Consider the following 25,336-nt stretch of genomic DNA (forward strand, 5'->3'; position numbering starts at 1 on the left):
AATATATTATTATAAGCCGACATTTTAATTAGAAGCCTAATTTGTCTGCTTTCCAATTCACTGTTAATTGGCCTTTCATTTAATGTGGTCTGTATTAATAGTGTTGGGGACAACAAGGGGGTGAAATAACATTTACTGCAACCGGTCGAGGGTAGGATAATGATGCGGTGTAGGTGGCAGTTGTGGATCTAGTCACCATACACACAAAAATTACATCTTCAAGAATGAACAAAGTGACGTTGATGTGTTTGCAGGTTAGTGTATGAAACTAGTGTAACAGCACAAACTGAACAATTAAAAATTATTGTGCAATTTCTCTATATGTAGCCTTGAATAGATTTCATTTAAGCTGTCAAAACAGAAAAATAAATCCTTGAAACTGAATATACATTGTGTGCAGGTCATATGAAAGATAAATATACATACAATGGAGGCCAAAAGTTTGGAATAATGTACAGATTTTGCTCTTATGGAAAGAAATTGGTACTTTTATTCGTGGCATTCAACTGATCACAATGTATAGTCATGACATTAATAATGTGAAAAATGGCTATTACAATTTGAAAAATTTTCACAACTTAAACTACTTCAAAGAGTTCTCATCAAAATATCCTCCATGTGCAGCAATAACAGCTTTGCAGATCCTTGGCATTCTAGCTGTCAGTTTGTCCAGATACTCAGGAGACATTTCACCCCACACATCCTGTAGCACTTGCCATAGATGTGGCTGTCTTGTCGGAAACTTCTCACACACCTTAAAGTCTAGCTGATCCCATAAAACCTCAATGGAGTTAGTCTCCATAACACTCTTTTCCAATTATCTATTGTCCAATGTCTGTGTTTCTTTGACAACTCTATCCTTTTCTTTTTGTTTTTCTGTTTCAAAAGTGCCTTTTTGTTTGCAATTCTTCTCATAAGGCCTGCACCCCTGAGTCTTCTCTTTACTGATGTACATGAAACTGGTGTTGAGTGGGTAGAATTCAATGAAGCTGTCAGCTGAAGACATGTGAGACATCTATTTCTCAAACTAGAGACTCTGATGTTCTTATCCTCTTGTTTAGTTGTACATCTGGGCCTTCCACATCTCTTTCTTTCCCTGTTAGAACTTGATACCTCTTTGAAGACTAACTGTATTGTATACCTTTGTAGGAAATCTTCAGTTTTTTGGCAGTTTCAAGCATTGGATAGCCTTCATTCCGGAAAACAATGATTGACTGACAAGTTTCTAGAGAAAGATGTTTCTTTTTTGCAATTTTTTACCTAATATTGACCTTAAGACATGCCAGTCTATTGCATACTGTGGCAACTCAAAAACAAACACAAAGAAAATGTTAAGCTTCATTTAACTAACTAAACAGCTTTCAGCTGTGTTTGATATAATGCAAGTGATTTTCTTGTACCAAATAATACATTTTCCATGATTACTCAAGGATAAGGTGTTGGAGTGATGGATGTTGGAAATGGGGCCTGTCTAGATTTGATCAAAAAAGACTTAAATAGTGATGGTGCTGTTTTTTACATAAGTTCCACTTTGGTGAATTACAGTTCCAATGTTCTTCCAAACATCAAAATCTGTACATTTTTCCAAACATTTGGCCACCAGTGTAATATTTCATCAAATGATGGCTAGAGTAAATAATATTTGTCCTTTGATAATGATTTTGGTCAACTCTAATGGAAAACTATACACGTTGAGATCAATGGCGCTGCAAATTATTGAGTTTGCCCGCCAACGACAGCAGCATCAGTTTGAGTACATTCATATAAAATAATTGTTTAATTTTTGAACGAACCATGTCGTTCGCCAGACGTGTCCGGTGTGTAGCCCCCTTTAAGTTACCCTGCCACTCACACTTGACCAAATTTTTGTTGAGAAATATATTTTAAGAGACAAATACTATTGCACAATAAGCAGCCCGATTCATATCTTTTAAAAAAAGGATGATAAATATTGATAATCATCAGGAAAACTTTCAGATTATTGATGCATGAAAAAAATCCCAAATATAGTAATTACACAAACTGTTTAAAAGGGTCAAGAAAATACTAACTAAAATAAAATGCCGAAGTTAATAAAAAATAATAATAATATATATATATTTAAAAAAAATAAGTATAAGCAAAGTGTTCTGTTTTGGGGTGTTCAATTGTGGATCTTTTTCATATTATCAGAAATTATAGAGAACACAGGCATAGCGTTACATGCAGAAGAATTGACATCTTACCCTGAAAAACTCTTTTGTTGAACCGGAATCTAAAGTTCCATAAGCAATCTCTGATTGCTTTGCTAAATCCTCTGCGCTCTCAATTGGAGACACCATCCTCTCAACTGTTAGGAAGGCAGCCAAGTTAGCCGTGTAGGATGAAATTATGATCAGGGTGAAAAACCACCATACTCCACCAACTATGCGGCCAGAAAGAGACCTGGTGAAAAATTGGCCAGTGGGATTCATTAGACATGACAGCAGGAGCACAGTTAAGTTGTCATTCTCAGCTAATAGGCTATGCAAATGTTGAACATAAAATATACTCAATATAAAACTCACCAGTCTACATTTTATCTGTGAATGAATGCTTAAGCACCATTCTGCAGTTCTTACATTGTTTAATACGGTTAATTTGGTAACAATTTACAATAAGGTTCAATTTTTTTTTACATTAGTTTACAACATTAGTTAACATAAACTAACAATGAACAATACTTTTAAGCATTGATTAATCTTGGTTAATGTTAATTTCAACACATACAGTAGTAATACATTTAAAAAAAAAAACATTAGTTAATGCACTATCAACTAACATGAACTAGCAATAAACAATAGTATTTTTAGTAACTAACATTAACAAAGTTCATTGTTAGTTCATGATACTTAATGCATTTACTAATGTTATTGATTTAAGCTTATTTTAAAGAGTTACCATTAATTTAATTACTTCGTCAATTCAGCACAGATACTAATTATTTATATAAATCAATAAAATCTTTGGATAATTGTTAGAGAACTGTAAGCTGTATAGTAAAGTATTACACATTTTAGTCACTGCATGCGAGTCACTGCATGTTTGTTTTTTTCCCCTAGGGTCTTGTCTTTTTAGATAACATTTATATTGAAATCAAATAACAAAGACAATCATATAACAATGAAAAACTGCAATGAGTTGGTTGATTATAAATATCACTATATGAATGTACATGTGCTGAGCATGCTCTTTTTAAACAAAAATGAAGGCTGTGGCTTCTGTGTGGCTTTATGTTTTTATACAAAAGTCTAGATTTTTATTCTTAAGCTAACATTATTTACACAATCAAGAGGTAAAGAACAAACCTTGGAGATATATCACATCCTTGTCTCATAAAAGCTCCAAGAGAGAACCAAAGGCTGTTGAAAATCCCAAACTCATTGGTTGACTCGTTGGTCTGAATCTGTCCATCCTCATATTCTTCTGTGTGCCACTCATACGGGCTGAAACGACTGACCAGGAAGAGCACCACACTCACACCAATGTAGGCAAAAACAATACACATCCAGATTTCATAGGCGAGTGGGTCCAGAAAGGAGAACACACCAGGCTTGGACTTCTGAGGTTTCTTAATCATGATGGAGATTCCCAGGCTCATGAATGGTTTTGAGAAGTCAATGACTTCTTCTCTGACTAAGGTGATAGTCAATGGAGCCACTGCTATGTCAGCTTTCTAAAATGAAAGAATTAGCATTTTGTTAAAGGAATAGTTTACCCTAAAAAGAAAATTCTGTAATACTCACCCTCATGTTATTCCAATACCGACTGACATTCTTCCATTGAACACAAGAGAAGTTTAGTGGATTGCCCTGGGTGCTCTTTTCCATACAATTAAATTAATGTTGAGAGGGGCTGTCAAATTCCAAAAATGACCATAAAAATACCATAACTGTTGCCCATACAACTCTGGCATTATATAGTTTAAGTCTTCTGATGCTATAAAATAGCTTTATGTGAGGAACAGACCAAACACACCAACTCTCATACCTCATTCTCACTTCTGTATACAGTATTTAAACAAATGACAGTTGGCATTATTGATGTCAAACATAATTAAACTGACTTATTTAAAGGGGTCATGAAATGGAGCATCAATTTTCCTTGATATTTAAACATATAAGAAGTAACTGTACTATAAAAATATACTGAACATTTCAGAACTCAAAACTTCCCCCCGTCTAAAAAGAGCATTTATAGTTGGCACCCTGATCAAACGTTTCGTTTTGAAATCTGTCTGCTCATGACACCACGAAACATTGCTCAATTGTATTTACACATCCCACATCATTTGTCATAGCACCCTTGGCCCCACCCCCTGGCACGCATTTTGAGAGTGGAGGCCTTGTGTGGCTAACTATTCCTAACATATCACCAAAGGGGACCCATCTCGACTATTTTGAATTATTTTGAATATTAACATAAACTACGCAGACACTTTGACCACTGCCGTGTCATGTTACAACTCTGAAAGGCAATTCTATGTGGCCTTGTTAGGAGATGGTCAACGTTATTCGTTTCACCTTTGAGTGGTCATAATGTTTTGGCTCATCAGTGTATGTAAACGTACTACATTGTAAAAAAATTCAGTAATTTTAAGACTGTAAAAATGCTTCATTAAGTAAAACTTTAAATTATTAATGGGTAGTTACCTTAAAATATATGGTAAAAAATTATAATATATTTAAAAAGACAATACATGTAATTTTAGCGTTAAATGATGTGAAAATTACCTTTGTTATGTAAAAGGTATGATTTTACCATATAATTAATGGTAAAAATGTATATTACATTTAACAAGAAAGTACATGTACTTTTTATGGTAAATTATTGTTAAAATTATGATAAAATAAACAATAATCAGCGTTACCAGAATTCCCAGCATGACCCAACAAATGTCATTATATTTTATGGGAATAGTTATGTTTGTTCTTATTTTTAATATCACTTATCTACATTAATGTTTATTGCATTATTTTAATTTCATACAGTATTTGTTACCCTGAAGGTGTTTAATGTTTATTGGTCATTGCTCTTGGAAAGGCCACAATTGATGAACTTCATATTATCATGTGCCTTTCTGTATTTACTACAGTGAGTAACAATTCAATCTAAAGTGAAAGGCAGATTTTTATCATTTCAGAAGTTTTAAGTATTAAGTTTCTATTATTTAATAATATGAACGGTAATGCAATTTAAAACATACAGGCATTAAAATTACAACCCGTTAAGCCTGAGGCATGGTTACTGTATTTTTACTGTGAATTTCTGACAACCACAGCTGCCAGTTTTTTACCATAAATTTAACAGGATTTTTTTTTGTGTAAGATGGATGTCTTTAGCAATTTTTATGGGTTTCCAGCTATGTGTGCCTCAGTGCAGTATGATATTTTATGTAGGTGTGTCTAGTTTCACCACTCTGGACTATTTGTGTGCATTTTATATAATTTTTTTGGCTCATGTTGGAGTGGATTGCTTGTGAACCATGCATAATACGATTCATGCTTTGAAAATTAACTGTTACTGAAGGATGGGGCAGTTAAAAACACTTCAAAATTTAAGCAAAGCATTTCATTCATGAATAATTCAAATGTCATGACTGTTTAATAACAGTTGTGCTTGAGATGAACAGTTTAATATATTCGTGTGCAATGTGTTGGATGTGTGTTATGTGTAAACCCTATTTTTTTGTCTTGGCCTTGAAATACAGTGCATGATTTGTATATCCATCCATCCATCGTCAACCGCTTATCCTGTGTACAGGGTCGCGGGGGGCTGGAGCCTATCCCAGCTAACATTGGGCGAAAGGCGGGGGACACCCTGGACAGGTCGCCAGTATGATTTGTATATATTACTTTTTATGCTTTTTTGTCATTTCTAGAGCTAGACCACATTTGTCCCGATTCACTTTTATTGTATGGAAAAGCGCAACTTGGACATGCTGCCTAACATCTCCTATTGTGTTTCACAGAAGAAATAAAGTCATAAAGATTTGGAATGATATGAGGGTGCATTAATGATGACAGAATTTTCATTTTTTGGGTGAACAATCCCTTTAACATCCTCAATCTATTGTTTGAAACAGAATGTTTCTTGATCATTGTAAAATTTTTATTTTAATTGAACTGGGAAAATTAAATCACTGCTGATAATTATGCAGTTAAGACTACAACAAATACTTGATAGATATAATCAATTATATCAACTTAATATGTTTGAATATCCTCTTTCTCTTACCCCGTAAACTAACTCTCCAACCATTCCATTCCAGATTTTTGTCTCTGCATCTCTGGCTCCATATTTTCCATCTCCTACTATTTTCAGCTGATATTTAAATCCACAGTGCTTGGCAATTTCAGCTGCCAAGTCTACACAGTAGCCCTCATATCTTTCATTATCCATAAAAAGGTCAGCATTCTTCTTCAGCATTACATATGGTGCTTCCTGCAAAAGATGACAGGAAACACCTCGTCAAAGAGCTGTGCTTTACTACAGTGCACACATTTCAAAAGACCACAATTGAGACTTACAAGAATGGTGGTGACTATCACAGTCTTGTTTTCCAGCCCCATTGTATCATTTGGGAAGAGATCAGACTTTGTCACGACCATTTTATCCACTTCATTCCAATAGCCAATCTAAAAAAGAGAGTGATTTGTCAGGTTTATGTTCAGAGTTGAAAGTCATTGTGAAATGAAAGAGGTAATTTTTTCCCCTTTCTTCCAATTTATATTTTCCCAGAACTGAGTCTTACCTTAACAGGACCGTTGTTTTTCAGTTCCATGACATTGACAGTATAATTTACCCTCTTTCCATATTGGTCAAACTGAATATTTCCAGTAAGACCATCAACTTTCACCTGCATGAAAAGGATATGAATGTCAGTATAGGAAAATTTGTCTGAATCAGGAATTCCAGAGAGCCATGTAATTAATATAAAATTCAAACACTCCACAATACCTAAAAGTATAAATAATAGAATTAAACCTTTGTCCAAACTGTCCCCCTCCAAAATGCCTTTAGAAATCAATGTCTCTAGCTAACAATAGTGTCATTACTGTAGGTATTCTTATATAACAAGCTTTGTTGTTGCTAATGGGGCAGGTTGGTATGGCCATCACCTGTTTCAGGGCACGTTCAATCTCCACCCCCTGTGCCCATGGTACAGCAGGATTGGCAAGGCAGTCGCCATTGTTAGCTCTGCGGGAGATGTCAATTCGCTGTTTGTGTAGGTAGCGGAAGGCCTCAGTCATCACTTGTACTGCGTCATAGGTCAGTGCTGAAGTATACTGGACACAGAGAGAGAGAGATGGTGCAGGATTAGTTATCATTTATAAAGGTACATACAAGATAATATGATGTGCATATTTAGGATTTAGTGGGGAAGTAAGATGAAACACTTGACTTGAAATCTCAGGGAATAAACACCTACTTAGTCATAAGAACAAAGTAACTGGCCAGAAGACGTATGAGACCACATTTTAATCTAGATTGTAAAATGACTAAAAGCTTGTCCTGCAGATGGTCAATTAGTTAGCCTGTACAACAAGGACATTTAAACATTTAAGAGGTTTTTGTTCACATAGTAATTACCTGCATATCTCTTTTAATCATATTCAGACAAATTGTCTGAAACACACACACACAACACACACACACACTGTCCTAACCCTTATCTTGCTGTCAGCTCCGGGATATTCTTTTTCCTCAAGTGCTTCCCAGCGCTGGTCAAATTTGGACACCAAAGGGTCATCAAAATCCACAATTTGAAAGCCTGATACATTGGCTCCACCATACTGGATTTTTGAAAGATCCCCATCCACAAATCCCTGAAAACAGTGTGCGGTGCATTAAATAGGTGTATTGAAAGATAAGTACAGAATATTGAACGTTTCATTTTGGTATTGTTAAGTCAATAATTAATTTACCAGATTTGCTATGATGTAGTGATATCCTTTAACATGTCTGCCAATAGTTATGACCTGGAAAGAGAAAATTGAAAAATGAAAAAGTGCATGAATTAAACATGTGCCATAATAAAGGAATAATTAGGCAAACACATAAATGAAATAGTATACTGTAATATTAACCCTTTAAACTCGGATGGGCCCACCGGCCGTATTCTACTCTTTGAGAGCTTTCCAACAACATATGACATGGATATTTGTGGAGTTTAATTGAAACAGGAAATCTTTAAAAACACCTTAAGCTGAGGGTGTTTTTAAAGATTTCCTGTTTCAATGGCATATAAAAATTAAAAGCTTATAACAAAAAAAAAATAACATGGAGGGTCAAGTGTTTGGTATCATTGTAAAGAAAGCTTTTTAAATGTTATAATGATATTGATTATGATAAATTCTAAGACTCTCAGCCCAAGAAACTGCTGAAGAATCGCAAAAAATAACAAATAAATATTTTAGCCAAAAATTTACATTTTTCAGATTTTTCTGATTTGACATTATATCTCTGGGTGTAAATAAGGTGGCTTCGAAAAACTGCTTTAGTTTCATTCCCAATAATGTCAGCTGTAACTGAGAAACATTTTGTGTTGCTTCACCAAAAAACAATCAAACGTTATAGCATTACAAAAATAATAAAAGTACAAAAAATTAGTGTCCAAAAGTCTCTCCAAACAAATAAAACATAATCATTGTACAAAATATCTAATTACACATGCAAACACAACAATGAATAAAGTTTTGCATAGAATGGAGACATTTCAGTAATAAGATTTCATGAGATTTTTTTTTAATTCATCTTTATTATTCGACAGGTAATATTTGGCCCATGGAAACTTGGAAATTTGCCTCTAAAATTGTAATGTTTCTAATTTGTTTGGAAATTCAACCTTGTACATCTTGGAACTGCAGGAAAAGCTGTACATTGCAGATGCACAATCTTCACTTGGTGCTTCTAGGCTTCACCACTAAGTGGTGCAATCAAGATCAACAGAGAGAGGGTCTTGAAAAATTGCCAGTTTTGTTAAATACATTTTGATAATTATAATTAAAATTATAATTATAATATTATTTAATAAACTAACTTGACAATAAACAAAAAAGTAATTTTAAAACGTAAAACTTTTATATTTTAACATATTTATTTACATTCGATTCAAATCAGATGAGGACTAACAAATTCAAACTCAGACCGGCATTTATATTGCTATATACATTTTGTCACCAGTGAATGCTTGCCAATCATTGCACTCAACCCAGGAAGATATAACTGCTTTTCAGATTATTGAACCAGGTTTTTTTTGTTGAGTAATTTAACTTTCATCTGGAAATATTGCTTTAATCAATTAAAACAAAAATTGTTGTTTTAATTTTTCAATAAAGCAAGAAACAGTTAAAGAAAAATCACAGAAGAATTGACTGTTGTTAAGTTCAACTAAGTTAGTTTTATAACGCTGAAACATAGGCCCTATAAAGGAATGTATTTCTATGTTGCAACCCCCATTTCCTTAGAGAAAGAGACCTTTTGCATTCCAAGGCATACAGAGGGTGCCATTGCCCAATGGCTGTGGTGTTTGGTTATTCGGGGTCTGCAAATGGTCACAACTCTGGTATATTGGGGGTAACAGTGTGGTCAACTGATTGGTCAGTTTAAATGTATCAGGTCTGGTTCTGGTCACATGGTCAAGTAACAGATAAAAGATGATTGTACTGTAACAGGTGCTCTTCCTCTTTTTCTCTGGCTGACTCTTTTCCCTGTGCTATTCTCTTGGGAAGCTGGGTTACAGAACTTCAGGTCATATTCCAGCTCTCAATGCCATCTCTACCAACCTCTCTCTTTCTATCTATTGATCTTCTTCACTCAGGTAGTATGCATACTGATTTCATCTACATATTTACTATCTCCACTTTTGTAACAATTTCATCTAAATTGTAACCATCTGATGTGAACCTTTAAGACATTAACTGTTTTTAAAAAATGCACTTTAATCCATGTCTAGTTTAAGGCAGATGCTATTTGCACCCTGGTGCAAATAAAGGTAGACGCTATATACACTCCAGTGAAAATTGTGGCAAATGTTATTTGCATACCAACCCTGGTGCAAATAAAGGTAGATTCTTTTTGCACCCTACTGCATATAGTGGCAGATAATATGTGCACCCCTAATTGAATAGTACAGGGTCATCAATGCAGTGTAGGTATTGTGTTTATTTAGAGTCCCACAGACTCACCACACCAACCCCTAATCCTAACCCTAACCTTCCTTTACAAAAATGATGAATGCAATGGATTTTTACAGTATCGTATACCATAATATAGTATACCATAATATCACCATGGTATTTGTTGTAAAATAAAAGTAACCACAAAATTAAACATGGTTACTACACTCACTGAGCACATTATTTGGAAGACTATGATCCCAATAAAGTGCCCAACGTGGTGTTCTGCTGTAGTAGTCCATCCGTTATAGAAATACTCAAATCAGCCCATCTGGCACCAACAATCATACTATGGTTGAAATCACTGAGATCACAATTTTTCCCCATTCTGATGGTTGATGTGAACATTAACTGGACTTTCTGAACCGTATCTGCATGAATTTATGCATTGGACTGCTGCCACACAATTGGCTGATTAGATAAATCGCATAAATAAGTATGTGTATAGGTATTCCTAATAATGTGCTCAGTGAGTGTATATAAACACCATGTTAATGTAGTAACACCATTGTTACTGTAATTGCATCAAATCTATGGTCTCTACTAAAACACATGGTACTAAAATATTACTATAGCAAAACTACATTTATATACATTTTTTATGTATTATTATTAGTATTAAAGAAAATATTCAGAGAGGAGACAGGAAACAGAATGGGAAAAAGTGTGACAAGGCAGTCTCACAAACGTTATGGCCCACTCCACTGAAGTGACACTCACTATACAGTTTGTCATAAATGTATTTGTTTCTAATAGACTATTGAGGTGTCACACACAGGAGATGAGCAAAATCACTAGCAGAAGGGGTCAGAATTGAGGTCAGTTTATTAAACATTAGAAAAAAACAGAAAACACCACGAGGGGTAAAAACAGGGTAAACAAAAGAAAGCTAAGGTACACACTCCACAAGTGGAAAAAAGACCAAGAACAACAAACTAAAAGTCTTCTTAAAACTCAAATTTCAAGGAGAAAACAGAAATTGTCCACCAGTAAGGTCCAAAATCAAGACTCCACTCAGAATACTCTCCAGCACATGAAAAAGTAATGAGTTCAGATTGGCAGGGGTTTAAATAGCCTGTGGTAATCAGTCTCAGGTGCACCTATTGACATAATGATGACCAGAATTAACTCTCAGGATCAGGGTGGAGTCACACAGCCTGTCAACATCTGGTGTCTGATATAAATATGACAGTCACCCCTCTCTACGGACACCTCCAAGTGGCCCAGGATGGTCTGGGTGCTCCAGCTGGAAGTCTCGGATGAGGGTGGGGTCGGAATATGGCAAAATGAGACCAGCAGCATTCTTCATTCCCATAGCCCTCCCAGTCGAATAGGCCTGGATTTCCCTGCCTACCCGGTGTGAGTCCATCAGTCTCCAGGCCATGTAAGCTGGACCGCCTGCAACAGGGAGCGACCAAGGAGAGGTAAGAATGGGTTTAAAAGGGAAACATGGCATACTGGACTCACCCAGAGTGTCTTGGGAAGGCCACCGGGTTGAACTTTTGCCCTATTGTAAAGGGGCCTATGTAGTGGGGGGGGGGGATTGGGAGATCTGTGCACAGAAGGAGACTTCAAGTAGACAGCCACACCCGCTGCCCTGGGGTGCTGGTGTTGCTGGGAAGCCCATTTGAATGTCGCCCTGGCTTTCTTCCAAGACCTCTTACACCTGGCACTGGCAGCTTGCGCAGAAGAGACCACCACCTTAGGTATCTGGGAATAATAAAGAATGGCGTCTCAAACACATATTGGACATGGAAGGGGGACATGCCTGTAGAGGAGCATAGCATCTGGTTATGTGCAGAATTTGCCCAGATTAGCTTTTGGATCCAGGTGCTGGGCTTCTCAGAGAACATGCATCGCAAATACTTCTCCTGATTGGCGCATTCTGTCTTACCATTTGACTGGGAATTGTACCCTGAGGAAAGACTTACAGAGGTGTTAAACAAGTTCCAGAGTGCCTTCCAGTAACGGGAAGCAAACTGTGGTCCCTGATCAGGCACAATATCAGCAGGAATACCATGGTAATGGACACTCAAGATTATGGTGGCAGTATCTTTAGAGGAGGACTTAGGCAAGAGCACAAAATGGGCTGCCTTGCAGAAACAGTCTACAATTACCAAAATGACCTAGGTACCAGAGGAGGGAGGCCTATTACAAAGTCCAGAGAGATGTGAGACCATGGATGGGAACAGGTGGTGCATGCCTGGACATACCGCTTGATCTCACTCCTCATTTGAGGACACCAAAATCGCTGCCTGATGTACTCAACCATCCTGTCCACTCCTGGGTGTCCAACAACAGGAGAGTCATGCACCCACTGCAGCACCTCAGTTCAAGAGGCTGTTGTGCCCTTGGGGACCATTGCCCTGATCTGGATGTGACGGTTGGGCCCTTCGGATGCTATCTTCCAATGCCAGATGAGCCAGACACGGCTTGGGGGGATGATGTTCTTAGGAAGAGGATCTGTAAAAGAAAATCCATGCTGCCGAGAGAGGGAGTCAGCCTAGGTATTCTTAGATCCAGGATGGTACATGATAATAAAGTTAAATATGTTAAAAAACAGGGCCCACCTTGCCTGTCGGATGTTAAGTCCTTTAGCCTCGTGCAAGTATTGTAAGTCTTGTGATTATTTAGGTATTGGAATGGGTGGTGTGCTCCTTCCAGCCAGTGCCTTCACTTCTCAAATGCAAGCTTGACCGCCAGGAGTTCCCAGTTACCAGCATCATAGTTGCGCTCTGTGGAAGAGAGTTTTCTGGAGAAAAAGGCACAGGGTTGAGTTTTAAAATCAGACAGGTTCCTCTGAGATAGGACTGCTAGCACCCCAGACTTAGAAGTGTCCACCTCCACCACAAAAGACTGGCATGGGTCTGGGTGGGACAAGCTATTTTTAACCAAGTCTTCAGAACTTCAAAGACCTGTTGATCTCCAGTGGTCCACTTAATGTGTCGGAGGGCCTTTGGTCAGGTTTGTGATGGGAGCTGCACTAGAACTAAATCCACAAATAAATCTACGATAAAAGTTGGCAAATCCCAAAAATCATTGTGGGGGTCTGCCTGTCCACGAGGACCTTTACCTTGCCTGGGTCCATGGCTACCACTTACAGTGATATGATTAACACCAGAAAGGAATTACGGGACACATGGAACTGGCACTTCTCTAGTTTCACATAGAGCTATTCTTAAAGTGCCTGGCGAATATGCTGGACATGTTCCTAATGGTTTCTGGAAAAGATGAGGATGTCAGTGAGGTACACAAACACTGACTGGTTGATTATGTATCTTAGTAAATCATTCACCAGGACCTGAAAAACAGCAGGACAGTTGGATAATCTAAAAGGCAACACCAAGTACTCATTGTGGCCACTAGGTGTACTAAATGCCATCTTCCATTCGTCCCCTTAAAGTTGCTCCTCTAAGCAGATTGAATGCAGCGGACATGAGAGGTAAGGAATACATATTCTTGTTTGTTACTTTGTTGATAGCTCTGTAATCAATACATGGGCACAACCCTTCATCTTTCTTTTGCACAAAGAATTACTTAGCTGAGACTAGTGAGGTTGAGGACCTAATTAGTCCATTCTGTAGGGCTTCTCCTATGTACTTCTCCATAGCCCTCATCTCTGGAACTGAAAGGGGATACAGATGACTTCAGGGACGCAACACTACCGGTAACAGTTATATAGCGTAGTTGTATGTTCTATGTGGTGGTAGGTTTCTTCTTGCAAAAGACTTGGGAGAGATCTAACTCAGGACAAAGTGATGCAGTCTTAGGCTCTGAGGGAGAGATCATTAATTTAGAACTGGCCATCAGAATATCAAGATTCTCTGCCAAGCATGTCTGTGAAAACTGGGAGCTCCAACATATTAGTTGACTATTAGGCCAATCGAATTGTGGGTTGTGGGTGCAAAACCAAGGATAACGTAGCACCAAGGGATCTTTGGGTGAGTCGACTAAACAAAACCGCACAAGTTCACAATGGACACCCACCCTTAAGCTCACTGATTTGTTCACATATATAGCTTGAATGCGCAGAGGATAGGGAAACACCTCCATGGGCATATTCACCTGCTTGGTGAGGGAGAGGTCAAACAAGTTCTCCTCTGCCCCCGAATCTACCAGTGCAGTTAATGGGATCATTTCTGGACCATTCCTCTCCCAGGACACATATGCTTTCAGGATCATACATGATTGGGGTGGTGAGAAATGTGCTGCTCTACTCACTAGTGCACCCTGTTTAACTAGTGAGCATTGGCTTTAACCAGAAGCTCAGGAAAATTGTCACTATGATGACCACTTCCTCCACAGTACAGACATCTTCCATCTGCTGGATAGAGGTGGAGAGAGGCGTGACGGATCCAGCTGCATGGGTTGCTCACTGTCGGATGGTTGGGTGTGGGAAGCAAAGCATGTAGTTGGAGAAGGATAGGTGATGACAAGGGGTGATGGAGCAGTCATCTTTCTTGTCTCCATAAGGGTCTGGCTTGTTTGAAGTTCATTAGGCATCGAGCCCCCTCCCTTCCACTGACAAGATGATGAAATACTTGGCGAAGGGAGGAGGTGAACGTCTCCATCCCATCACAGACTGGAGACTTCTGTTTCCTGAGTACTGTAGCTCAGGAAAGAGTGCATCCAGACAACAGTGAGATAATAAATGCCACACGTGACTTCTCGGTTGGGAACAGCAAAGCCTGAATGTCTGGGTCAGGAATCCTTTGCATGATTCCGGGAATCCGTCAAATCATTGAGGTCTTGGCAGGTCAATGGAGAGTGGAACAGAGGGTGTGGGATTTGGCGGTGGGGGTGGTGCCATGGGCACTAATGCAAGAATTGCTTGTAGCCAAACCTGGACGTCTTGCAGTGTGACAGAGAGTTGCTGAACGGCTGTGCTTAGCTGGTTCAGTTGCTCCTGCTATACTCCCAACATCGCTCCCTGATTTTTCAAGGCAGTCCTCATTTCCTAATCTACTGCTGAGCTCATTTTTTACTTGAGCTTGCTGTCACTCACTGGAGATGAGCACAATTGCCAGCAGAATTGTACAATAATGGTGCCGCAGATGGCTGCCTCGGTGTGGAGCTCATCAATTCTTTTGTTGTTTTTGTTAGTTTGTCCTGTGTTTAGCAATCTTTTACCAATCAGTTTTACCAGGGACGAACTGCTGAACATTCGGCAGCACATACCAGATCATCTTTTCCCGGTTTTTCAATATTCGGACGTTTTGCTGGACATTTTAGTTGGAGGCGCTGCTGTGTTGTTTAGATGCGCTACGAGACGCAGGCGAGGGAGACGAGCTGGCGCGCTGGTTAAACTCCGTCAGCGCGGCGTTCGAACAGCACTGCCGAGCATTCATCTCGCAAATCTCTGCTCTCTTCCCAACAAAACGGACGAACTACATCTCCTCACACATACTAATAAGGACTTTTCAAACTCTGCTGCACTGTGCTTCACTGAATCCTGGCTGAGTGAAGCCATTCCGGACAGCGCATTACATCTGCCGGGCTTCCAGCTGTTCAGAGCGGATCGCATCGCGGAGTTAACGGGGAAAACGAGAGGCGGTGGAACATGCTTTTACATCAACGAAAGTTGGTGTACAGATGTAACAACACTAAAGAGGATGTGCTGTCCTAATCTGGAAGCGCTCTTTATTAACTGTAAGCGTTCTACTCGCCGCGGGAGTTTTCTTCGTTTATTCTGGTGAGTGTTTACTTTCCTCCTAACGCGTCTGGGAACATATCGCTGCAACAGCTGGCTGATCAAATCACAGACACAGAACAACAATACCCGGACTCAGTTATTATTATTCTTGGGGACTTTAACAAAACAAATCTCACACGCGAACTGCCCAAATACAGACAGCACATTACATGCCCCACCAGAGACAGGAATATATTGGATCACTGCTATACAACATTAAAGGATGCATATTGCTCTGTCCCACGTGCAGCTTTGGGAGTCTCTGATCACTGTCTGGTTCATCTTCTCCCGACCTACAGGCAGAAATTAAAATCAACAAAGCCAGTTGTAAGGACTATAAGGAGATGGACTATTGAAGCAGAACTGGAACTACAAGCCTGCTTTGACTGCACTGATTGGAGTGTTTTTGAAACTGCAGCTACAGACCTGGACCAGCTCACAGATACTGTTACATCATACATCAGTTTCTGTGAGGATATGTGCATCCCTACTAGGACATTTTTGTCATTCAACAATGATAAACCATGGTTCACAGGGAAACTCAGACAGCTTCGTCATGCCAAAGAGGAGGCTTACTGGGGTGGGGATAGAGTCTTGTATAATCAGGCCAGGAACACACTGAATAAGGAAATCAGAGTGGCTAAAAGAAGCTACTCTGAGAAGCTGAAAAGCAAGTTTTCAGCTAACGACCCTGCATCAATGTGGAGTGGCCTGAAACAACTTACTAATTACAGGACTCCTACCCCCAACCCTGTGGCAGACCAACGACTGGCTGACGACCTGAATGTGTTTTACTGCAGATTTGAAAGGCCCAATTTCACACCCCACATGCACTCGGATCTTCATTTCACACAACCATTAACACCTCCTGCAACCCCCCTCCTCCCCTCTCCTGCTACACTACCTGCACTCAAGATCTGTGAGGACGATGTGTGCCGTGTCTTTCGGAAGCAAAGGACAAGGAAGGCTCCAGGACCAGATGGCATCTCACCAGCTTGCCTTCGTTCCTGTGCTAACCAACTGGCCCCCATCTTCACTCAGATCTTCAATAGATCACTGGAGCAGTGTGAAGTCCCATGCTGCTTCAAACGCTCAGTTATTATCCCCGTCCCTAAGAAACCTAAAATCACAGGACTTAATGACTACAGACCTGTCGCCCTGACATCTGTGGTCATGAAGTCATTTGAGAGACTGGTGTTGGCCCACCTGAAGGACATCACTGGACCCTTTCTGGACCCCCTTCAATTTGCTTATCGAGCAAACAGGTCTGTGGATGATGCAGTCAACATGGGTCTGCATCATATCCTGCAACATCTGGACAGACCGGGGACATACGTAAGGATCCTTTTTGTGGACTTCAGCTCAGCTTTCAACACAATCATACCAGATATACTCCGGACTAAGTTAAACCAACTCCCTGTTCCCACCTCTACCTGTCAGTGGATTACCAGCTTTCTGACGGACAGGCAGCAGCTTGTGAGGCAGGGAAAATTCACTTCCACCACCTGTACCATCAGCACTGGTGCCCCCCAGGGATGTGTGCTCTCCCCATTTCTCTTCTCCCTGTACACCAATGACTGCACCACCAATGACCCCTCTGTCAGGCTCCTGAAGTTTGCAGACGACACCACTGTCATCGGCCTCATCCGAGATGATGATGAGTCTGCATATAGAAAGGAGGTTGAACGGCTGGCTTTCTGGTGCAGTCAAAACAACCTGGAGCTGAACACGCTCAAAACAGTGGAGATGATTGTGGACTTTAGGAGGAACACCCCAACATTGTCCCCCCTCACCATTCTAAACAGCACTGTGGCAGCAGTGGAGTCATTCAGGTTCCTGGGCACTACCATCTCACAGGACCTGAAGTGGGAGATACACATCGACTCCATTGTGAAAAAGGCCCAGCAGAGGTTGTACTTCCTTCGCCAGCTGAGGAAGTTCAACCTGCCACCAGTGCTTCTGAAACAGTTCTTCTCAGCAGTCATTGAGTCTGTCCTCTGCACTTCAATAACTGTCTGGTTTGGTGCAGCTACGAAATCAAACATCAGAAGACTACAAAGGACAGTTCGGTCTGCTGAGAGTATTATTGGTTGCCCCCTGCCCCCCCTTCAAGAACTGTACACTTCCAGAGTGAGGAAAAAGGCTGGTAAAATCACTCTGGACCCCACTCACCCTGCCCACTACCTTTTTGAACTGTTGCCTTCTGGCCGGCGCTTCAGAGCTCTGAAAACCAGAACCGTCAGACACAGGAACAGTTTTTTCCCTCAGGCCATCCATCTAATGAACAATTAAATTGCCCCATTGAGCAATAATTATGTGCAATACACAGTTTAATTTTAATTTTAATTTATATTATCCAACATATCCACTTCTGCCATTACTTACATTGCTCTGTACATAATATACAGGTTTTTGTTCTTTATATAACAGATTGTATTAGATTTGCACTACGTGTGTGTATGTGGGTATGTATGAAGGTGAGTGTATGTACGTATATGTATAATTATTTATTTTGTGTTCTTTTTTGTTTTTAATTACCTATGTCTTGCTGCTGTTTTTGGTATTGTTTGTATTGTTGTTGACTGGAAGCTCCTGTCACCTAGAAAAAATTCCTTGTATGTGTAAGCATACTTGGCAATAAAGCTGATTCTGAGAAGTGTAATTGTGGTCACTTTATTAAATTTTTAATAAAACAGAAAACAAGAAAACACTACGAGGGGTGAAAACTAATGTACACACTCCACTAGTGGAAAAAGGACCAAGTACAGCAAACTAAAACATGCTGTCTTATTAAAACTCCAGTGTCAAGGAGCAAACAGAAATTGTCCACCAGAAAGGTCCAAAATCAAGACTCACTCAGAATACTCTTCAACACATGAAAATCAAGCTCAAGTAATGAGTTCAGTTTGGCAGGGGCTGTGGAAATCAGTCTCAGGTGCATCTACTGACATAATGATGACCAGAATTAACTCTCAGGATTAGGGTGGCGTCACACAGTGGTAGTTCTCCTCCATCTCCCACTCTGCTGCCATCTGGCGTCTGATGTAGGTATGACATGAGGTGCAAATAGCCATGCTGTGTGGGAGGTGTTAGTAACTCTGCTAGTTTAATGTCACTTTGTAAACTATGTACAGTCAAGTGCTACATATTGTATTGCAATGATATCATAATAAGGTTCTAAACAATGCTCTGCCACATAGTTTGCTATTCTAACTTCATTGATTTCTACTGGTATAAGTAGCAGAAGGCACAAAATGCACAGTTTTTTTCCAAAATGATGTTAACATTTATTCAGTAATTAAGAAATTTCAGCAGTAATGATCGACTATAATGAAAACCCACCTTACAGTTTAAATTATTTGAAAAACTAACTACTGTCCATTGACAACAATTCAAGTGTAACTTCGAAAACCCTGCTAATCAGAGCTGAATGTGATGACACACAAACATGTATTGTGATCAAGTTTATTTGGTGAGGTCCTCTCCCTTTATCTCTTACTATGTCTTGTCTATGGAGTGGTGGTGGCTTAGTGGGCTAAAGAATATATAATGTAATCAGAAGGTCACTAGTTTGATCCCCACAGCCACCACCATTGTGTCCTTGAGCAAGGTGGTTACTCCAGGGGGAATTGTCCCTGTAATAAGTGCACTCTAAGTCGCTTTGAATAAAAGCATCTGCCAAATGCATAAATGTAAAGTATGTAAATGTCTTCATCCACGTCTACCTAGTGGTGAAGCATAGTAGCAGCAACTGAAGCTTTTATATTGGCACTCAACTGCTGTACAAGGTTGAATTTCCAATTATTTTTAATCACTGAAATTTTAGAAGTGAATATGCAAAGCAAAACATAATGGACCAAATATTACTTGTTGAATAATAAAGATGAAATACAATAAATATATAAATAAAACAAAATTAATGATGACATTTTGTGCAAAATGTTTTCAGTTGATATATTTACTGCTTAAATATACAACCATATTAAATTGCATCCCCAAAAAATGCAAGCACTGTTAATGTAATATTTTTATTTTTTTATTAGTGCAATTCAGCCTGCATTTGTCATTAAAATACTTCCATAATGCTGCAAGTTAAACCAACAAACTGAAATAAAAGCAGCTGGATAGGTTTACGTGTGGCCAAAGACAAGGTACTAGTGGTGTGTGTGAAGCGCTATAGATATTATAGAGCCCAGATGAGCAGCATTGATTCTGGTGGTTGGTTAAACACATTTCTGCAGGCCTTAAATACAAATCAATAGCTTTTCTCTGAGGGCAGGGAGAGCGTGAATGAATGACCCATCTCATGGGGAGTTTTCTGCCCACCAAAGGCTGTGTGTTTGTGCAGCTTAATTACTATTCGGTTCCTTTACTGCAATTATAATTAGTTTAATTATAAAATGGGTAGTGAAAATACATTTGGAAAGTAGACATGCCCTGTAGTGTGACATGATATATTATATATTTATATTAAAGATCCAGTCCTTTAATCTGATTGGACCAACAGAGTTTGAAGAGTGCTGATAGTATAACAGCACTGGGATACTTCACTGTTTGTTTCACTTTGTCTGTCTGTCTGTCTGTCTGTCTGTCTGTCTGTCTGTCTGTCTATCTATCTATCTATCTATCTATCTATCTATCTATCTATCAAAATCGATATGTATACCAGTCCTATAAAAATATTAGTTAGATTAGGAATATTCAGTATTATTTTGTGAATGTGTTTGATCTCTATACCTGTTCCATTATGTCTTTAACCTTGTCCTGCTCGCAGTCAAGGATGACCCGCCGCTCCTTCTTGGTTTCCAGGTCCTGAAAGAGTGAGCGATATGCCTCATCCTTTTTCTCATCCTTCATATTACCCACGTTGATGGCAGTCACCTGCCATTTCTTCTCTGCTGCTGTGTCCAGCACAACTTGGAGTGTGGTAAGTCCTGATTATGAGAAAAATATACAAAATGTTTTTGGGAAGATACAAGGATGATATTTAAATTACTTCTAGGATTGTGCTTTAATGAGACAATGGCATATATTCTAAATCCTCATTCTTAGAATAAGATTTCCAAATGTACAAAAGTAAAATTAAGTAACTTTTGAGCCAGAAATTGTTAAAAAATATAATTCTGTGAATAAATATGCAAAAATAAATTAGGTTCTTGTGGTGTTCCTCTGCACTGATAAATTCCCCAGATTTGGGGCCCGGCATATTCTTTTTATAATTATATTTTTTAAATCTATTATTTTTATCAGTGCACTGCTCTTAAAATACTTTTTTCTCTCAGGTTTGTTTCTATTTAGTATCAAATACTAAGTTATTTTCTATTTTGTTTCAAAACCTTTTAGGGTTTGCAGTTCAATCCGTAATAATACTCCATTGACATAGATAATAATAATTTTAATTTCTTCAGGTCAAAGTGGAGATAAACAACTGATCAAGCATGATGCCACAACAGCTACAGTATTCATAAATTAGTATATGTCAAAGTGAGTGTTCCAATTGTTGATTTGAATGATAAAGAATATGAAACACTACTTTTGTAATGCTTTTTTTCTGCCATGGTAAATGAATAATGGGTAAATGGTGGAAATTTCAAGGAGTGCAAGGTGCAGAAGGGTACCATGTTTGACCTTTGTTAATGTGTATATTAAAGACATGAATATAAAGGCTTATAGCTATTCTTGAAGATAAGTGGTTAAAAACTCACTAGTGAGGGCCATTAGCATTGAGTCAAATATAGTAATTGTTGTCTGCAAGGCAAATTAGATGATGGCATTGGAATTCATTACTCCAGCACACTCCAAAATCACTTCTGAAATCTAGGAAAGCTTAATAAAGACTAAAAAGCAAATTAGATAATAACATTTATAGTCATTTTGATTCCAGCACACTCCAATCACTTCTGAATGTAGGAAAGACTGATGTGGGTGAAATAATAAGAACTAATGTTGCAGCCATTAAAAAGAGAAAATCCAATGAAAAAGTACCTCTTTAACTTTAAAAGACACTACATATACTGTAAATGGGTGGTGCAAGTTGTGTTTTTATGGTACAAGATTAAAGGAATATTCCAGGTTCAATACAAGTTAAGCTCAATCGACAGCATTTGTACCATATTATTGTTTACAAAAATACATTTTGACTTGCCTATACTAGTCTGGTTTACAGTGAGGTACTTACAATGGAAGTGAATGGGGCCATAAACGTAAAAGGGGAAATACGTAACATTGAAATCAAGCATTTAAAATGGGTACTGCAGTCCAAATTCTAAATATTGGAGAGAGTTGACTGAATATTGCATTTGAATTGAATTAAATGTTGCAGTTATATAGCACTTTTTCAGACACTACACTCAAAGTGCTTTACACGGTTAACAGGGGACTCTCCTCAATCTCTTGTCTCCCCCGCCCCCTCCTACCCATGCTCAAAACTCATGCAGGTTGCCAGGTTGAGGACATGCAACAGGAACAAGCAAACTGACAATGGCAAGCAACTTTGTAAGTTGATCAGCTAATGTAAACGCTTACAATGTTTTTATTTTTTGCAAATTATCAACCAGCTCATGTGGAACTCTTTCAGTATTAGCTAGTTGTATTGCTGGCATCCATGGTTGCAGTGTGCTATGTTTGCCCGGTAACTTGTTTCAAATCTGGTAACCCGGGGTGTCTAAATACTATTTGTATTATTTGGCAGTGGCCGGGATCACACAGGCCAAAACACAAACAGAAATTCCGGCCCGGAATGGACATTTCAAAAAAGAATATACTGACTGTAGCATTGCTTTCGGAGAAGCCAGTATTTAAATTGTATGACAAGCATGTTTCCTACATCTCTGATAACATAATATGATAATTTTATACTTTAGTACAGTAAATACAGTGCATCTTGAAAGTATTCAAAGAGCTATACATTTTTCCACATTTTGTTATTTTACAGCCTTATTCCAAAATGGATTAAATTAATTATTTTCCTCAAAATTCTACAAACAATACCCCATAATGACAACGTGAAAGAAGTTTGTTTGAAATCTTTGCAAATTTATTAAAAATAAAAAACAAAAAAAAAATCACATGTACTTAAGTATTCACAGCCTTTGCTCAATACTTTGAATAAAAAAATAAATAAATTGCACTTGTATATGTTTTGAATACTATTCTGATGATAGTGAAACTTTTTAATATGGCACTTTTGTGCCACCGTCTCCTTAAGATGATTCGCTTATGTTTTCCTCTTTTGTAAGTCGCTTTGGATAAAAGTGTCTGCCAAATGAATAAATGTAAATGTATAAAATTATAAGCTTCACATTTCTTTCTTTAAACCCTCCAAAAATGGTCCCCTTTCATTTTCATCCATTATCAGTGCCTCACTGTAACCTCGATTTGTGCTCTTTATTTAAAGAAAAGGAGGGACGAGTCTAAATAATTGTGGTTATCAACATTATGCTACAAATGCTGTCGACTGAGCTTATCTTGTATTGAACCCAGAATAATCATTTGAACCCAGAATAATAATTTAATACAATAAGCAATTGAGGAAGAACTAATCACTGAATTTGCCAAGGTTTTCGGTTGGTAGCATAAAGTTTTGTTTTCGGCTCTATATATAAACAAGATACCTTATTATTAAGATTTTAAATTCTACAAGACCTACTATTGTAACAAGAATAAAAGGAAATGTCTTTCAGACAGACCTATCCTGACTTGCAGTTGCAGACAGACAGACTTGCAGTTCTCGGCCAGAATAAGCAAACTGGACCAGACTTTATGCCAACTGTCAAAAGTAAGATTTGTACTTTTTTTCTCAACACTAAATCTATATAAAATGTGACATTTGAAAAGTAAATGTTTTTTTAACAAATTCTGAAAAGAAAAATTGAGAGCTAGTGAATGGTGGTTTCATTAAAGGAGCTGTCTATTTGTTTCCCCGTGTGGTGTCTTCCTCATAAATTGTGATGTAATCTATATTAAATAATCCCATTGTCTTTTAGAAGTACAATGGATCTCAGTAAATCATCAGAGGTGTCAGGCTGATTTAATTAGCCATCCCAATTATATGGAGGTTGAGTCCCACAATGGGGGGGAATTAGTCTCTATCTCTGTGCCTAGCCAATACAGTATTGATTATATAAGAAAAAATACCTTAAAACAAATAAACCATTAGATGAGATGGTAGAAAGAAAAGGAGATGAGAAGCAGTGACAGTTTTTTAATATCCTGTTGAGTTCAAACTAAAATCTGCTTCTATGACTACATACTAACACAAAAGTACAAGATGCATGTCTCCATAGAATGTTTTCAAAATGTTAAGCATTATTCTTTTAGTAATTAGTTGTTCTAATATCATATGCAAATCATATACATCTGTCCCTGATGACACCACACCACCAACAGGCACTAGAGAGTACTTGAGATGTCGGGCCCATTGTACTATATGTCTGTGTCACTGTCGTTCTGGGTCGCTTGTCTCTTGTACTCCAGCACCATGGACAGTGACATGCCAGATCCACATGGGCAGCAGGCAGGGTGAACCTCAACTGCAATCAGTTTGCACTGCAATATGCGTGTCAGATTCTAACACAAAAGCAATGCTAGCATCCCAGTCAGGTGGGTAATAAAGATGGCATCTAAAGAGAGTAACTCTCTTGCAGAAAGCAATTAAACTGGGCCAACCAGCAACCTGTAACTTGCTGGCCTTTATGTAAAAAAACACACCAGATCAATTCTTCAAATCCACAACACTCAACAAAAACTACACTTAAATATTCACATACTTTCTATGAGTGCAACAACTAAAACCCAGACCACATGCCACTTTCTTTTCCACACTTTCTGATTTTAAATACAATTATTTCATGTGTTATAAATTATTAATTTGTTTCCTGCTACAGCGCTAAATAATGGAGTTATGAAGAGAATAACTCTTCATGAATGCATCAAACATTTTTTCACCCCAAAAAATATCTCAAAATATTAACTTCAGCAAGAACTATTTATACCTCAAGCTAACATGACATTCTATATGTAAGGGATAATGAACAGTCAGCCGGTTGGTATAACAAAATAAACCCTGACAGAGTGATCAGGTCTTGTATCTTGTATCTCTTTATTTTACAATAACAACCATTTGATTGTACATTATACTGTGTATTACATGGCTACAAACCAATTTTTGTTTTAAATAAATGGACATAAAATATTGATTTACATTAAAATGATGTAATTATGTGAGAGTTTACTTTGTGAAAATTACCATCTGACTGCATATCCAGATTATTGCAGGACTACTTGCCAAATAAATAAAAGAATGGACATGTGAGAAGAAACCACCTATGGTTTACATCAGAGTTTGGTTTGTGTTTATGTAAAAAACAATGTCTGTCTGACTGGTTAATATCCAGCTTTTTACAAGACTACTTGCCATTTATAAATGAATATATGGACATGAAAT

At 38.2% G+C, this 25,336-nt stretch overlaps 1 protein-coding gene across 10 annotated transcripts in view; it reads right to left on the reverse strand.

Annotated features, from left to right (window-relative positions):
* LOC127659554 (glutamate receptor 2) overlaps positions 1–25,336 on the reverse strand; it is a 65,142-nt gene that overhangs the window by 9,113 nt on the left and 30,693 nt on the right. For all 10 annotated transcript variants that reach the window (XR_007972552.1, XR_007972550.1, XR_007972551.1 and 7 more), the window contains exons 4-12: positions 20,629–20,825; positions 7,947–8,000; positions 7,689–7,847; positions 7,140–7,307; positions 6,773–6,877; positions 6,549–6,656; positions 6,256–6,462; positions 3,327–3,694; positions 2,226–2,424 (exon numbers count right to left, since the gene is read on the reverse strand). Coding sequence is in view for 7 of the 10 variants with exons in the window: in XM_052149418.1 (XP_052005378.1) it covers positions 2,226–2,424; positions 3,327–3,694; positions 6,256–6,462; positions 6,549–6,656; positions 6,773–6,877; positions 7,140–7,307; positions 7,689–7,847; positions 7,947–8,000; positions 20,629–20,825 (1,565 nt within the window). In the remaining 3 variants the exon portion in view is untranslated. The remainder of the gene's footprint in view (positions 1–2,225; positions 2,425–3,326; positions 3,695–6,255; positions 6,463–6,548; positions 6,657–6,772; positions 6,878–7,139; positions 7,308–7,688; positions 7,848–7,946; positions 8,001–20,628; positions 20,826–25,336) is intronic.

Source organism: Xyrauchen texanus, chromosome 19 (genome assembly GCF_025860055.1).
Source record: "Xyrauchen texanus isolate HMW12.3.18 chromosome 19, RBS_HiC_50CHRs, whole genome shotgun sequence".
In the NCBI taxonomy this organism is placed as follows: Eukaryota; Metazoa; Chordata; class Actinopteri; order Cypriniformes; family Catostomidae; genus Xyrauchen; species Xyrauchen texanus.